Genomic DNA, 17,011 nt, shown 5'->3' on the forward strand with positions numbered 1-17,011 from the left:
GAACATCAGAGGTGCCGGCGCAAAGAAAGCGGCAGACAACCCTTCCGCGTAGGGATCAAAGACGACCCGCACACTTAACTGCAAATGAAAGCCTCGGGAAGAATGACGGAAGCTAAATGGAGCACAGTGTAACAAAGTGAAATTCTACGCGAAGTTGGCAAACTAAAAATTTACTCAGTGATTGTGGCGTCTCACGGTTCACAGGAAACCACCGGCTATAGTAAACCCAGGAAACTCAAAGACCAAGGCCCGGATCCAGCCGGTGCTCCTACCTGCCTCTACCCATTTCCCCCATTTCCGTACTTCCCTCCGTGCGCCGCCTGTTTGCTTATGGGTTCTTACCGTATGTGGGGGATGCCCACCCCACCTTGAAGGATCTTATAGAGTTTGCTCTCGTACAGCAACTGGGGATGCCTGGCCTTCTGAGATTCTAGCTTCACTGCCACTTCCTGCAGGGGAGAGAGGGGACGATGGCATCAACATCCCTAAGGATTCAATGTCACTGGGGAAAGGAGGGGACACATTGGGAAAGCTCCGACTCGAGACTACAAGGGGAAGTACGGGGCCCAGAGAGAAAGCTCTCTTTCAAATTATAAAACGAGGCAACCGGCCTCAAAGGCCTCTTCAGGGGATAGTGACGAAATCGGCACGTCCTCGAAGGTGCAGGAAAATGATTCATCCAGAAAACGTAATGAAAGGTTTAGAAGGAAACTGACGATCGCAAGCAAGAACCCCAACAAAATAAATCCATATAGAGAGAAAAACACGGGGATCACAGAAATAGGGTTTTGCCGTTCTCACCTTAAACGACGGCTTAAAAAAGTTCGATTAAGGTGCATTTTCAACAAGCTGGGAAACTTCATAGTTCTCCCAACCTTTCTATCGGGTTCTTTGCCTTTTAGGGAAAGAGAGCGGGGGAGGTTCCTAAGCCGGGAAAACTGGCTCCCTCTGGACTCCCCTCCCCAGTACGTGCGTGCGGTGGGGAAAGGCCCGAGCACTTTGGGGGTTGGGGTGGGGAGTGAGGGCTGGCGCAGCGTGGTCGTGAACCCCACCCCAGGTGATTACCTCGCCGTTGGTAATGTTGATCGCCAGATAAATGTCCCCGAAGGAGCCAGACCCGATCTTCCGTACCAGTTTATATTTCCCTCCGACAATGAATTCGGCCTTGGAGCCGCTGCTGCTCGCCATCCTGAGAGACGAAGATGGAGGCTGGGGCCAAGCCCCGACACCTCTGAGGGGAGAACAGAGGCCTCTGGGGCTCGTCCACTGAGCAGGCTGCGGAGGAGGGCGGCAGGAAACGGCAAGCGCTGGCTCTTTCCAGGCGTTACAGGGCCCAGACTCGGTCAAGGGGACCCTGATCACCGCCGCTCAATCCGGCTTCTTTTTGCCAGGCCGCAGTTTATGAGGGGGTTCTCGCGGTTACCGGGCTGGGCCACTTGTTCCTGGGCGGCCGCCGCTGCCTCGCTTTCACGGCGACGTCGCGGGCTGGAAAAGGGGCGCGGTGGTTTAGGGCGGCGATACCGCTGCCACCACTGCCGCCGGCTCCCGCCCGGAGGGACTCCTGTCACTCCGCCGACGCCGCCATCTTGTTACTCCGGCTCCAGCCAACACAAAATGCCCCCAGTCCCCGGGAGCCGCTTCTTCACAGCGCAGAGCACTCTGGGAAAGGGATCTCAGGCGCTAGCCCCGGAGGGTCGGCAACCAGAGGGAGGGCGGAACCGGATCCGTGAGAGTCGCGGCCCACGCTTCGAGCGTCACCCCGTCACCGCCCAACTGCGCATGCGTAATGCACTCCTGCTGCTTGCGCAGGCGTGCAACGGGCTCTCCTCACCCCCCGCCCGGGGCTCACTTCCACTTCCGGTTGTTGGCTCTTCCAACCTTGCTACCTGTTAAACAGTCACGTCGGACCCGCCTGGTCTCTGAAAGGTCCCGTGGCCCGCGGCCTCGAGAGCTTGTTAGGGAGGAGTCACCTTCGTTTTTCGTGGAAGATGGGAACTTCTGGCCTCCTTGGGAGTTGGATGCTGACCTTTGCTCCTTATCTGAGGCCCTTTTTTAACCTTCGATCTTTCCTCCGACCACTCCCTGAGACCGGCTTATTCCAGCCCAGTTCTGTTTTGCGAGAGGCTGTCACCTCTGGTGGAGAAGAAGAGCAAAGCAGACGTAGCTGGGCTGCGTTTGTTCAGGGTTCCCGGTTTTGGCTGAGTCTGTCTAGCTCTTTAGTCTTAAGAATTAGAGTTCTGCGCTTTATGGAGTGTTGGAGAAGTTCACATTACAGGAAGGGAAAAGAAGGAAGCAGGAGTTACCCTGCCGCCCTATGTCTTTGTGTTGTTTCTCCACTGATACAGTTGGTTCCCAGGGAAAAAACCAATACCCGACTCAATTTTAGTGGCAGATCAGTCAACAGAATAAAATTTACAACTGTGGGAAAACTGCATGTAGAAGTTATTATTCCACCGTCCCCCCCCCCCCCCCCCCCCCCAAAACAACTCCGTAGTGACTGGTCATATTCAAAACTGCAGTACTGATCCAAAAAATATAGGGTGGAAATAACTATCACAAAAATAAAATTGATAACGTGTAAAACAGCAAACTGTAATGTTACTGTTAACGTTTATAGAGGAAAACTTTTTACTATAAGTTGATTTTAAAAAATGTTGACCACATTTTGGTTTATAAAATTTGACCCGAGAAAACGGCTTAGTTGTAATGATCACAAAAGAAAGCTCCGTAAGCTGATGCTATCAACTGTAATATGAATCAAACCCTGATGAATGAATCCAACCCCACTTGTAAAAGTTTAAGCGAAATCTCTCAAAATAGTTTCATTAAAATGGAAATGGAAAAAAAATGTAGACCCGACTGCAACCTTGAAAGCTGATTAAGTAATTAGTAATGGGGTTCATCCTGAAAGGTAACTAAAATTTCTCCATGTGATTCTGATTCCTACTTAAATACTTGTATTCATAAAGCTCTAGTCCAAATATGTTAAGTGTGGAAACAGATCCCCTAAGGTTTAGAATGAAGTTTTGATGCACTACCTAAACTCACGCTGCCTGTCTCCCAAATCAGCACTATTAGACATTTTCCTTTAGTGACTCTAAAGCGCGGTTGGCCTACTTAAAATTCCTTGCTATTAGATTCTGGTCTTTAAAAAAAAAGAAAAGCCAGGTGTAAGCATCTTGAAATTTCCAGAGATAGCTACTATTCTGCTGATTTTCTACCACAGACATCCAAAATTTAATGGATTCCACACCTTGAGGAGATCCCCACAGGGCAGATGGGGCATACATTTAGAGGGATTTTTTTTTTTTTTTTGGAGGGGGGAAGGGGTCTGGTGAGGATACAACTCCATTGTGGAATGGGAGATGGGATGGGATGGAGGCAGAGGTGTGCATGGAATGGACTAGATTAGGGATTTCCAAAGGTCGGTGTAGGGACAAGGGCAAGTCTGACAGTTTTCCATAAAGGTATTAGGAAAATAAGAGCAGTATAATGCATTTTTCTTGGATTTTATTTAATTTCAAGTTGTACTTTATTCTTAGATATTTGTCTTCCTACACATGTCATTAAAGTGCCCTGTTAGGTGCCTGGATGGCTCAGTTGGTTAAGCATCCGGCTTCGGCTCACGTGATCTCACCATTCATGGGTTTGAGCCCCACATCAGGCTCTGTGCTGACAGCTCAGAGCCTGGAGCCTGCTTCAGATTCTGTGTCTCCCTCTCTGCCCCTCCTCAGCTTGCACTCTGTCTCTCTCTTTCTCAAAGACAAATAAACATTAAAAATAAATTTTAAAAAAGTGAAGTGCCCTTTTATAGGAGCACGTGGCTGGCTCAGTCATAAGAGCATGCAACTCTTGATCTTGAGCTGGTGAGTTTGAGCCCCACATGGGGTGGGGCTCAATAAATAAAATAGATAAATAGATAAAATGAATAAAACATTAAGAAAAAAAAAGCTAACAGTTTTTAAAAAATAAAGTGACCTTTTATAAAATGGCCCTAATAGGGGATGGTTGTTTTGTTCTTTTGTTCATACCCTTATCAAAGTTAAAAGTCAACCTGTTTATGCTTGCCCTCCTTTTCTGTTGTTGCTATTTATTTTGAATTTTTATAGGCTTTCAAAATCAAACACTCTAGTACTCACTAGTCTAAATGACTTTTAGACGACCTTCCAACTCTGAGATGTGATGATGATTTTATGTATATATTTGGTGAGCCTCCTGATTTGTCTCCTGCCTGTCATAGTCACTATTCCAGCACTGACAATTTCCAGCAAAATGCTCTAAAATGCCGTATGCGTAGCTGTAGCCTCTTCAAATGTGATTTCAGTTGATTCCATCTAAAGATTTAAATGTGTCAGATTTAAGAAGGCAAAAGCTGGGGGGGGGGGGGAGTTTAATGTAGAAAATAAAAGCTTTTAGGTGTTGGCTATGACTCAGCCTTTTCCTTAAAATCATGCATCATTTGTGGTAATTTTCAACCTCAGCAATTGAAGAATTACCTGTTTTTAGTGCTACTATTAGAGTTACAAATCATTCTGTACTTACTGAATCAGCAGCAGCTTTGGTATAATGGAGGGAGACTTCCAAAACGTGCCAAAATGCAATTCCTGGATCACATGAATCCACTAAAAATATAACGAAAAATATAGACTAACAAAAAATTTGAGAGCTTCAGAGAAATTTAGAGATCATCTAGTTCAGTAATCATATTGTTAAATGCTTTGCCATGGACTGTAGCTTCACACGTATCACTTGTGTCGCACTAGGACTAAAGTGGCTTGTCCAAGATCACACAGCTCTCAATGGCAAAGAAAGCACTAGAACCCGAACGTCTAACCAAAGGAAAGAGAAAAAGGAGGGGTAGAACGAAAATTGGAACAGTTGTGCCCCAGTGATTACTTTTATGTTCATGGGTCAAGATGAATTGAAAACCTTTTTTTGTAAAGCCCCAGTGTTTACCCAAGGAAAGGGCACTGGTAACCAGAGTGCATTTTGAGTAAAATGTTAAAGACAAGCACAACAATTATAGATGGATGCCGTAGGGAGGAAATTAAAAACAAGAGTGGTCTGCCTATCTCCGGGGTGTTTGGTACAAATACACAGAAAAAAAAAAAAAATGAAATGTCTTAGAAGACGTCAAACACTGTCTCAGGTGTTGTTTAACTGTTAAACTGCCTTGTGCACAATCAGTATCAGATGAGTTAGTGGAGTGATTGAAAAAGAGACCATCAGAAACGTCCTGTTGGGTCAGAGTGATAATCCATTTAGTCTCTTTTCCACTCTTTGACAGTGACAGCAATTTCTGTGTCCCTTTCGTATCTCAGGTCCCGTTTTCCCCCTCTGCATTGTTCAGGAGGCTTTGTAAAAATGGATTGCTGCTTCTATGGTAGCTACTTCAAACACATTCTTATCGTGAACATTTCTTACTTTCTATGGAGTCATTAGCCATAATTTCAATTAATTTCATTCTTTGAGTTCATTTATGCTTTTGACCCATATGGCTTCAAGATTCTGAAGATTGATAAGTTCCTATGTACGCAACCCAATGACTTTTTAATAATCATATACACCTATATAAGTATTTTTGTTTGTTTATTTTTGAGAGAGAGGGAGAGACAGAGCATGAGCAGGGGAGGGGCAGAGAGAGGGGGAGACACGGAATCCGAAGCAGGTTCCAGGCTCTGAGCTGTCAGCACAGAGCCTGACTCGGGACTGACTCGAACTCACGAACTTAGAGATCATGCCCTGAGCCGAAGTCGGACACTCAGCCAACTGAGTCACCCAGGCGCCCCTAATCATATACACCTATAAATGTTCACTGTTCTTTTTCTTATGTCAATATTTATTTGAAAATTTTAGAAAATTTAGATAAATCACAAAAAAAAGAAAACAAAAATCTCTTAAGAGACAATCACCAAATGTTAACATGTTGCTGTATATAAATGTCCAGTCTTTTTCTATGCATATTGTGTGTTTGCGTGTGTGTGTGTTTTAGGTGTATGTATAGCTATCAAATATGTGCATGTATACGTATATTTAATTTTATTTTTTTGTAAATTTTATCTCTTAATATTTACAAGTAACCATAGGGCACATTCAGTTTTGACACCTATTTTTTTTCACTTCATAATTTATTGGAGACGTGTCCTTAGGTTAAAAAGAAAACCACAGGCCCAAAGTAGCCTCACTTGAGTTAAGGCCCCAAGTCAGTAGACCAGGGCTTAATACCTAATCTAACTGTAGTTTCAACCTCCCTCAGAAAGGTAAGTCTTAACCCGTCAGTCAGGAATTTTCTGATAAGCACCAATGAGATCATCTGTCTCTTGGACCTCCTCTACCTCCCAAAGGAAGATGAGGTAATCTGTATAATAAGACCCCTTGCCCTTCTCCCTCGGGGAAGGTGATGTTCGCGGAGACAGTCCTTTCTTTGCTCTTGCTTGTAATTTTCTTGCCCCACCCTCCTTCCTATAAAAAACTTCCGTTTTGTACAACTCCTCAGAGCTGCCCTCTACTTGCTACATGAGATGCTGCCCAATTTATGAATCATTTAATAAAGCCAATTAGATCTTCAAATTTACTGGGTGGAATTTTTTTTTTTTAACACATAACTAAGTAATCTTCCAAAGAATCATTAAAAACTTTTTTTTAAATGTTTTTATTTATTTTTGAGACACAGAGAGACAGAGCATGAGCAGGGGAGGGGCAGAGAGAGAGGGAGACACAGAATCAGAAGCAGGCTCCAGGCTCTGAGCCGTCAGTACAGAGCCCGGCGCGGGGCTCGAACTCACAGACCGCAAGATCATGACCCGAGCTGAAGTTGGACGCTTAACCAACTGAGCCACCCAGGTGCCCCCAAAGAATCATTTTTATTGTCTACCTATAAGTATGTGTTGTGTTGATGGAACAGCACTTGACCAGACCGAACTGAGTATTTTGGTTATTTCCAAATTTTTGCTAGTATAAACAATGTTTTAATGAGCATTTGTACAGCTATATCTTTGCTCACATCCAAAATTAATTGGTTAGGGTATATTTCCAGAAATGCTATGAGTTTTAAAACCTCTTGAATGAGGGCACCTGGGTGGCTCAGTCGGTTGAGTGTCTGACTCTTGATTTCAGCTCAGGTCATGATCTCGTGATTCGTGGGATCAAGTCCTGTGTCGGGCCTTGTGCTGTTAGGGTGGAGCCTGCTTGGGAATTCTTTGTCTCTCTCCCTCTCTCTCTGCCCGTCTCCTGCTCTCTCTCTCTCTCTCAAAATAAATAAATAAACTTTAAAAAAAACTGTGTCATGAATAACCACTTCTAATTGTTTTAGTACAGTCTGTGATGATTAAACCCATATTCACGGGCTATCCTCACATTTCTTAAATTTATCTACAATTAAATCTTAATTTTTTTCTGTCTGCCTTAAGAAAGTTTGTTAGGGTTTTATTTTTCCTGATGACCTGTTGTTGTAAAGCCTAATAAACTTAATTAGAAGATTTCTTTGCAGCTGTCCCATTCGCTTCCCCACCCCTTTCAAAATCTCAAGAATGTTGCAAGTCTGTGGTTTACAAGGATGTACTCATGCAATTGAAAATGACCCTATTATGGACGCAGCTAGCAAGACACTTCTGTTGGCCATTAGTGAAGCAATTGCATTCTACAGATATTTAGATTTAGTGGAAGGAGAGGAGGGGACAATTAATTTCCGGTAAGAAAGAATGAGGTCAAAGGCCTCTCAAAACCAAGACTGCCTGCAGTAAACGAAAGAGGAAAAACAGGATAATCTCATATGTGTTCAAATCTCTCATATTTTGCACGAGCTCAAGTTTTCCCACAAAACTAAGTGTGCAGAGTCTTAGGGATGGGGGAGAATTCGACTTACCAGTGTTCTAAAACTTAGATTGACCCAGAGTTTACTACAGACATTTTTGAATGCTTGAATTAGGCATCTCAGGGTATTTTGTTAAATGAGAACATGTCCTTTTTCACCTATGTGGGTAAATTGTTGCCACCTACATTTAGAGTAGCCGAGGACCTGGAAGTTTTCCTAACTTTAAGCAAAAACCCATGGAAACAATAATAGAGTAATGGAAATTAATTTTATTCTTAAGAAGTAGTTGAGGCTCCTGGGTGGCTCAGTTGGTTGAACATCCCACTCCGGATTTCCCTTCAGGCCGTGATACCCGTGTCGTGGGATTGAGCCCCTCGTCGGGCTCTGAGCTCAGCACAGAGATCCTGTCCCTCCCTTTCCCCCATTCACAATTGCTGGCTTGCTCGCTCTCTCTCTTTCTCTCTAAATAAAAAAAAAAACAAAAACAAAAGTTTTAAAGAATTTTAAGAAATAGATAACAAACAAAATATGTTGTCAAAAACCTTGGGGTGGGAGAGGAGAAACAAAGTGCCCTTTTACTTGGGTATTTGAGGACTAGGTTAAATGATGCGGGGAAATGTATCCGGACCTCAGTAGTCATTAAAATCTGAATTTTTGTTGTAACTCTACCTTAAATATTTTCTAGGCTTCAAGGTTGTAATCTTTTAAAAGAGAAGTCAGATTCTAAGGTTTTTTCTAGCTTTAAGCATTGTGCTATATACCGAAAATGCCTTCTATATTTTGAAGTAGAAAAAGGAAATAAACATGCTGTTTCTCTTTTACAGCTTCTTAAAATTCAGATAATAGATCAAATTCTCACGGGAAGGTCCTTACCCGTGCCCCTTAACACTTGTCAGGAAAAGCAGACTCTTTAACAGTGAAACACAGCAATCAATATATACAGTAGTTGGAAATTAGAGGAGACTCCCAAATCACGGACTGGGAAATATCTTCTTTTTAAAGTATTTTAAGAAAGGCAATAATTGAATCTTGGGTTTAGGTATGGCTCTTCCTAGAAGTGGGGGCGGGGCCTCAGTGAAATGACCTCTGGCAGTTTTTCTTTTTCTCGTCTGAAAAAATCCTTGCTTAGATTCTCATAGAAGGAAATCATGAAATGATTTGACTCTTCAACATAGTCTTATTCTTGGCAAGGAATGAGATTCACCAGTGAAAATCAAGCAAAGCTTGCTTCCTGTCTTCTTAAAATACTGTTTCCACTAGCCCCTCCCCTTCCTCTCAGAGTTGCTTTGAAATAATGCCTGAGGCTTTAACTCATTTGTCTGCAATGAACATTTTGCAGTGTCATATTTAAATGTTAGAGATATGTCCTGACAGGGAGGAAATTCAAATCAGTGATGTTCCCTGATACTCCTTGAAAACCATACTAGCAGCAGAACTTGAAAAGATGAAATGTCTGAATTTCTCCTGGGTTCCTCCTTGTACACGGGTTATATTGTTTGGGTCAGTTGGTCTGACCTGTCGATATTTTGATAATCAAATTACATTTTACATTTTCTTTTTTAATCACACGCACCATTAATTCCTGGAAATGTGCTGTTATACATCACATTTGGGGATATTTGTGTTAGCCATTTTTATTTGAAAGAATTTTGTGTTTTGGAGTTTCTGCCGTTTGTAGGTCCGTTCCCTTTCTCAGCCCCTCTTCTCTTCCTCTGCGTTGTTCATCGGCAAGGGCATGAAAACTGTGCTCCCAGTGACTCATTATTACTCACTATAGTAATCTACTCTTCTTTGTGAGACTAAATTTGGAAGATGCTTGAGTTGCCATTCCTGAGGAGAGCGGGTCCTGAAACACATCCTGTTAACTCTCAACTCCCCACGCTGATGCCAGGATGTACTGATACCGATCACACAAAATGGGTAGCTGTGCCATTTGATCCTGGCCAAGCTCAATGCTGCCAGGAAAAGTCTTCTTGCAGTGAGCGGAGTCAGGGGCCTGATGGGTGAAAAAAAGAACTCCGGATTGTAGGGCCCTAATCCACAAAGCAAAACAAGTCAAAATATCTTTATATAGCCCTTTACAGTTCATCAAGTATTTGGTGATGCATTAACTCGTGCTTTTCATAACCTGTATTAGGGCATCTATTGTTATATTCATCTGGAGAGGTATGGCGACTTATCCAACACCACCAGCCTTTGAGAACTCCTCACAATCAAAACCACCGTTCTGGGATGTAACTGTTCACTCTCACAGTTAGCATGTCCTGTCCAGACCTTGGAGCCTGCTCTACATCTAAATGGGGAGCAGTTAGCAGTCACTACCTCAGTAGATCTAAGTTTGACTTAAATCATCCCCCTGCAGCTGGCCGGCCCCGGGCCATCTGCAGCTCAACTGATCTCGCGCTGAAGTTCTGTAGCTTGGGTCTGGGTTCTGACTTCCAGCTGAGCCCGAACTCCCACACTTTTGAGGACTACACTCATCTCCTCCATGCTTAGTAGTCCCTGGCTCTCTAGCTGATTCCTTGGTCCTAGCTACCTGACCTCAGTTATTTACCTCTATCCTCCTGTCCCCACCAGCGATTCCTCTTAGACAACACTGTTTATTCCTGCCTAGCCAGTGTTAATTTCTTCTGCCTCTTTCCCTTTCAGATTCTCAAGCCAACAAACCTATTTAAATCTTAGCTATCTACCAGACTTTCCAGCCCCTCCTTACTTCCTGTTGGACCCTGAACCTGATCTGAACTCCTATGACTGTTTCTTTTCAGTGTTCTCTATGCTGGGATAGTGATAGATATAAGACCCTTTCTACTCACCTTCTGCCTCCTTCTAACCCACATGAGACTTATATATATGTATATATGCATATATATGTATATGTATATATGTATACGTATGTGTATATATGTATATATATGCATGTACACATACATGTATGTATATATGCATGCATATGTATATATGTATATGTGCACACATAATACATGTGTATATATGTACGACATACATACAATATATGTATATACATGTATGCGTACACATTTATACATATACACATACACATATACACATATATATACACACATATATATATGTATATATACGTGTGTGTATATACATATGTGTGTGTATATGTATATACACACACATACGTATATACATATATATATATAGATTTGTTTAAATAATTTCTACACCTGACGTGGGGCTCCAACTCACACCCCCGAGATCAATCGCCGTACGCTCTTCCAACTCAGACTCAAATATTTTATATTTTCTTTCACTGCTTAGAATTTCAAATCCTGGGGCACCTGGGTGGGTCAGTTGGTTAAGCGTCTGACTCTCTATTTCAGCTCCGGTCATGATCTCACAGTCTTGAGACTATCTCCTTGCTGAGCGTGGAGCCTACTTGGGATTCTCTCCCTCTCTCTCTCTCTCTCTCTCTCTCTCTCTCTCTTTCCCTCTCTTTCTGCCCCTCCCCCACCCACTCTCAAAATAATTAAATAAACTTAAAAAAAAAAAGAATTTCAAATCCTATTGACCTTCCTAGCTTATATTTTCTTGTCTCACACTGTATCATTGATTGCCATAGCTTCTGCCCTAGTTGAAATAGGATACGTAAAAGCACTTTGTTTAAGCCATAAACCTCATACAAATATACCCTGCTGCTGTTATTATTAGGTAATTCAAGCCAGAGGTGACTTTTTCTAACCTTCCTGGTGGAAGGAGATAGGCTGTCAGCTGAAATAGGGACTTCACAGTTATAGTCCAAAGCCAAAAATAAGAAAAGTGTAATAACTGTGACAGTACCACAACTGATCTCTTTATGTAGATGATTCCTTCTGACAAGGTCACCATAAGCTAAGATGTGTCACAGGAAACAGAAATCAGATACTCTAGGCTATTCTGAAAGCCTCAGAACCTTTCTTCTAATCAACTTGAAGATACTGAGCTTTCAGATGACATCTACCCTGATTGATTTTCCAATGCTAAGATAATAATTATTTTTAACATTTATAAGAAATGTTATACAGTAGTATTCTTACCTGTATTATCTCACGTCGTAAAAAAGATTTCACGGGGAAAGTAATTTCATTGTTTTAAATTTTTATTTTTTAATTTTAAACATTTTGCATGAGGGTTTTTTTTTTTTTAAAGGTTTATTTAGGGGCGCCTGGGTGGCTCAGTCGGTTAAGCGTCCGACTTTAGCCCAGGTCATGATCTCACGGTTCGTGGGTTTGAGCCCCGCATTGTGCTCAGAGCTGGAACTTGCTTCAGATTCTGTCTCCCTTGCTCTCTGCCCCTCCCCCACTCACGCTCTGTCTCTGTCTCTCTCCCACTCTGTCTCAAAAATAAACATTAAAAAATAAATAAATAAAATAAAGGTTTATTTCTTTTGAGAGACAGAGAGTGCTTGTGTGCACATGTGAGAAAGGGGGAGGGGGAGAGAGAGAGAGAGAGAGAGAGAGAGAGAGAATCCCAAGCAGGCTCCCCACTGGCAGCACAGAGCCTGACAAGGGGCTCAAACTCACAAACCATGAGATCATGCCCTGAGCTGAAACCAAGAGTCAGATGCTCAACCGACTGAGCAGGTGCCCCTAAATTTTAATTTTTTAAAAATAAGCTCTATGCCCAACATGGGGCCTGAACTAAGGACCCTGAGATCAAGAGTCACATGCTTTACCAACTGAACCAGCCAGGTGCCCCCATGTTTTAAATTTTTATTTTTATGTACTTTCTTAAGTTTATTTGTTTATTTTGAGAGAGAAAGAGCACGAGCAGCTGAGGGGCAGACAGAAGGGGAGAGAGAGAGGATCCTAAGCAGTCTCTGCATGGTGTGTAGCCTGCCATGGGGCTTGAACTCACAAACCCATGAGATCATGACCTAAGCTGAAATCGAGAATTGGAAGGTTAACCAACGGAACCACCCACACACCCCATTTAAAATTTTTAGATAGAGCAGCTGAAGCACAGAAATCTCAGTTAACTTGCCTAAGTTCACGAAGTAAGCCAGGGGTGTATCTTGTACTTGAACTCAGACTTTTCTGATTCCAAGAATCCTGCTTTTTTTTTTTCTCCAGTCTAAACATCTAAGAACTATAAAACACCCTAGGAAGGTTTAAAACACCCTGCTCATTTATTTCAAGAATAAGTGAAGTTACAAAAACAGACATTCATTTAATAGATCACATAATATGCCACAGAAGGGTATGTTCAAGAGCCCACGCTGCATCATGGTTTTCAATAGTTATACAATACTGCCACCTTGTGGATTTAGCTATTTTCTGTTACTTTAGCCGACTTCTGTAGCCTAGCATAATGCCTGACCAGAATTACCTGGCAGGATCTGAACAGTCAAATGTTAAATGCCCAGAAAAGAGCTGGAGTCAGGGAACTTAGAAGAACACTTGAGGATCTAAGTATTGCCAGGAGTTTGAGCAAACCTATGGTGCTTTCTAAACAAGATCGAACACTGCATTTTGATTAACAAAACTTGAATATGACAATATAAAGTCAATGTATCTTTTCTTTAATGTTTTTATTTATTTTTGAGAGAGAGACAGAGCCGGGGAGAGGCAGACACAGAATCCGAAGCAGGCTCCAAGCTCTGAGCTGAGCTGCGAGCGCAGAGCCCAATCTGGGGCTTGAACCCACGAACTGTGAGATCATGACCTGAGCTGAAGGCAGCCGCTGAACCAACTGGGCCACCCAGGCGCCCCTAAGTCAATGGATCTTATGTTACATGATAAGGGGATAAGAAAGGGAAGGAAACAAATATACCATAGTAACAAATACCAAATAATAAATAGAAAAAGACTATAGACTGGGTGGCTTAAAAAACAGAAATTGATTTTCTCACAGTTCTGGGAGCTGAGAGTCTGAGATGAGGATGTCAACATGGTCAAGTTCTGGTGAGAACCTTCTTCTGGGTTGCAGTCTTCTTGTATTGTCACATGGCAGACAGCAGTAATTAAGGAGACGTGTCAACATTACCCAAGGACTCTGTATTGTCTTCTGGAGAAAAGAGTGTGTTTTCGTTTTCAGTTGTACACGAGATAGTTGTATCATGTGAGATGGAAGTGTGACCTTGTGACTGTCTATTCAGAGACTAAGTGTGGCTTAAGGAGATGTATTTGGGTGCCAAGTTGACAAGGGATGGACTTGTGATGCTTAATTTTTTAAAGTTCATTTATTTATTTTGGGGCAGGGGGAGGGACAGAGAGAGAGAGGGAGAGAGAATCCCAAGCAGGCTCTGCACGAGCCGCACAGAGCCTGACTTCGGGGCTGGAACTCCCAAACTGTGAGATCATGACCTGAGCCTAAGTCAATAGCCCAACACTTAATTGACTGAGCCACCCGGGCGCCCCAGAGATGGTTCGTTGTGTGTGTCAACTCAGCTGGCTGGGCCTTGGTGCCCAGATATTTGCTCAAACATCATTCTGAACGTTTCTGTGAAGATGTTTTTGGCATAAGATTAGCATTTAAATAGGTGAACTTTGCCTAACACAGAATATCTTCCACAATGCGGGTGGGCTTCATCCAATGAACTGAAGGCCTTCATAGAACAAAGACCGACCTCCCCCAAGCAAGAAGGAATTCTGCCAGCAGACAGCCTTTGGTCTCAAACTGCAACTCGTCCCTGGGTCCCCAGCCTGCCACCTCCACTGCAGAATTTGGATTTACTGAGCTTCCACAATCACATAAATCAATTCCTTAAAATAAATCTCTTTATCTACACACATACTTCGTTCAGATCACGGCTGAGAGGTTCTCTCCCGAGCAACACGTTTCCTGACCAAATTATTTAAAATAACCATTTACCCACATCCCCTCACCATACCTAGCTACTCATCAGGTTTTTATTCTACTTTATTTTCTTTCATGGCACTTATTAGTATCTAAATTTATATATTTATGCTTTTACTCTTTTTGACTTAACCTCCTTCCCTAGAACGTTTGCTCATTGAGTCAGGATTTTTTTCTGTCTTGTTCACTAATGTATCCCCAGAACAGTGCCTCACTCAATAGCATTTATTGAATGACTAATGGATTATATATATGCATTATATAGATTTACCTATGGACATGTTAAGCATATGGCTCTGAAACCTGTTTTTTTCTCAGTTAATATAACAACATCTATAACAATATTTATAACACGGACATCTTTACAGGTCCATGCCTATAAATAAAACTTTATTCTTTTTGTATTGGCTGCATAGCAGTACCTGGTGTAGACACTCTGGAATTTATTTAACTATCTCCTGCTGACAGTTATTTGGGCTATTTCTAGCTCTTTATTTTGATTTTTTTTTACTTAAAAAAATTTTTTTTTAAATTTTTTAGAGGGAGAAAGAGTGCAAGCAGGGGAAGGGCAAAGAGAGAGAGAGAGAGAGAGAGAGAGAGAGAGAGAATATCTTAAGCAGCCTCCACATTCAGCATGGAGCCCTAAGGAGCTTGATCCCACAACCCCAGGATCATGACCTGAGCAGAAACCAAGAGGTGGATGCTCAACTGACTAAGCCACCCAGGTGCCCCTACTTTGATTTTTTTTCTTAAGTCACAATAAACAACCTTCCCCATGTGTCTTTGTGCACTGTGTGGATTTCTATAGGAAACAGATGTGAAATTGCTGAGTCACAAAGGTTGTATCAACTTCCAGTCTTACAAATTATTTACACCCTTGGCCACATTATTGCAGATCCTTAAATGTGTAGCAACAAGACCTTGCCGGCTGTATTCCAGGACAGGGAATGCATATTGCATTGAGGAAGTTTCCCTTCCTCACCAGACCTTTTTTTTCTCCTGCAGTTTCCAGCAAAGCATTGCATTGATCAAGCGGACTTTCAACTAGAAACCAATAAATAAAAATCAGATACTAAAATAATTCAAACAATACTGGCCAAGAATTTTAACCGTAGTTTGTCTTGGTGGTGTGGGACCAGACTGAAGCACAACAGTTGAAAGAAATTGTCCCTAAGGAAGTTTTATAAAAGGCTGGCTCACCTCCCCACTCTGTCTGACTTCCCCTAGCCTAGCTTTTTAGCCAGCTTCTCCGTCTGTCCCTTGCTTGTGCTCACAGGTCTTTGTCCTTGGTCTTATTTTCTTCATGTCCTTCCCGTTTTCCCAGGCTAATCTCGTTCACTCTTATAGGTTCATGTACAACAGTTTGCCAGTGACTTCCAAAGCTGGATTATCAATTTCCCTCTTCCAGAACCTTACCTCCATCTTCCCACTGGACGTCTTCACTTGGACATGCTCAGGGTGTCAGCTGGTTTAAAAGTGATCTCACTACTTCTCCCACCCCCAACCTTTGCCCCAAACCTGTTCCTTCTCTAGGATGCCCTTTCTTCAGCGAAGTTTCCCACCATGCACCTAGCTGCCCAAGACAAAAATCTCAGAGTAGGCCTAGGCCCTCCATCCCCTCACATCCTGTAGGTCATCAGATATTCCCTCAACATTTTCCTCTTATCCTTTCATTCTCTACTTCACTATTACTGCAGCCTTAACCTGAGGCCTTATTATCTCACCCCAGGCTGAACACCACAACTTTCAAACTAGTCTCCCAGCCTTCAGCTTTATATTTTTCCGGGATCCATTTTTCACTAGGTGATGTTTTTAAAATTCAAATAATATGATGCTGTCTCCATTCTCCGACGACTCCCCCATTGCCTACAGACATAGTTTAAATTCCTTAGCAGGACATATGTGCTTTCCAGAACACGGTGCCTGCCTACAGCTGTCACTGCACACTCCGATGTATAACATTCAATCTAGCTATAATGAAGTGATTGCATTTCCTGAAAACACAAGCTAGTTGCATATTTTTTTAATGTTCATTTATTTTTGTGAGAGGGAGAGAGACAGAGCGTGAGTGGGGGAAGGGCAGAGAGAGAGGGAGACACAGAATCCAAAGCAGGCTCTAGGCTCTGAGTTGTCAGCACAGAGCCCTATGCGGGCATGGGGCTCAAACCCACAACTGCGAGATCATGACCTGAGCTGAAGTCGGACCCTTAACCGACTGAGCCACCCAGGCACCCCTAGGAAGTTGCATAGTGATATGTATGCAGCTTTTCTACCTGGCATAACTTTCCATGCCTATCTAGTTGGCAAGAACTCTCTCTTTAAGGACTCAGCAGGAAGGGTCACCTTATCTTTGGCTCTCATCTTCCTTGTAGAATTGCCCACTCCCTCCTGCAG

At 42.7% G+C, this 17,011-nt stretch overlaps 1 protein-coding gene across 6 annotated transcripts in view; it reads right to left on the reverse strand.

Moving 5' to 3' along the window:
• CSNK1A1 (casein kinase 1 alpha 1) overlaps positions 1-1,735 on the reverse strand; it is a 48,332-nt gene extending 46,597 nt beyond the window's left edge. Inside the window, exons 1-2 of one of the 6 annotated variants that reach the window (XR_002084449.2) lie at positions 1,066-1,735; positions 343-449 (exon numbers count right to left, since the gene is read on the reverse strand). Coding sequence is in view for 4 of the 6 variants with exons in the window: in XM_019464386.2 (XP_019319931.1) it covers positions 343-449; positions 1,066-1,188 (230 nt within the window). In the remaining 2 variants the exon portion in view is untranslated. The remainder of the gene's footprint in view (positions 1-342; positions 450-1,065) is intronic. The other 5 variants (XR_008423711.1, XM_019464386.2, XM_019464382.2 and 2 more) reach the window with 5 other exon arrangements.
• Between the last annotated feature and the right edge of the window lie 15,276 nt (positions 1,736-17,011).

The sequence above is a fragment of the Panthera pardus genome, unplaced genomic scaffold, assembly GCF_024362965.1.
Source record: "Panthera pardus isolate Hobbes unplaced genomic scaffold, ASM2436296v1 HiC_scaffold_2, whole genome shotgun sequence".
In the NCBI taxonomy this organism is placed as follows: Eukaryota; Metazoa; Chordata; class Mammalia; order Carnivora; family Felidae; genus Panthera; species Panthera pardus.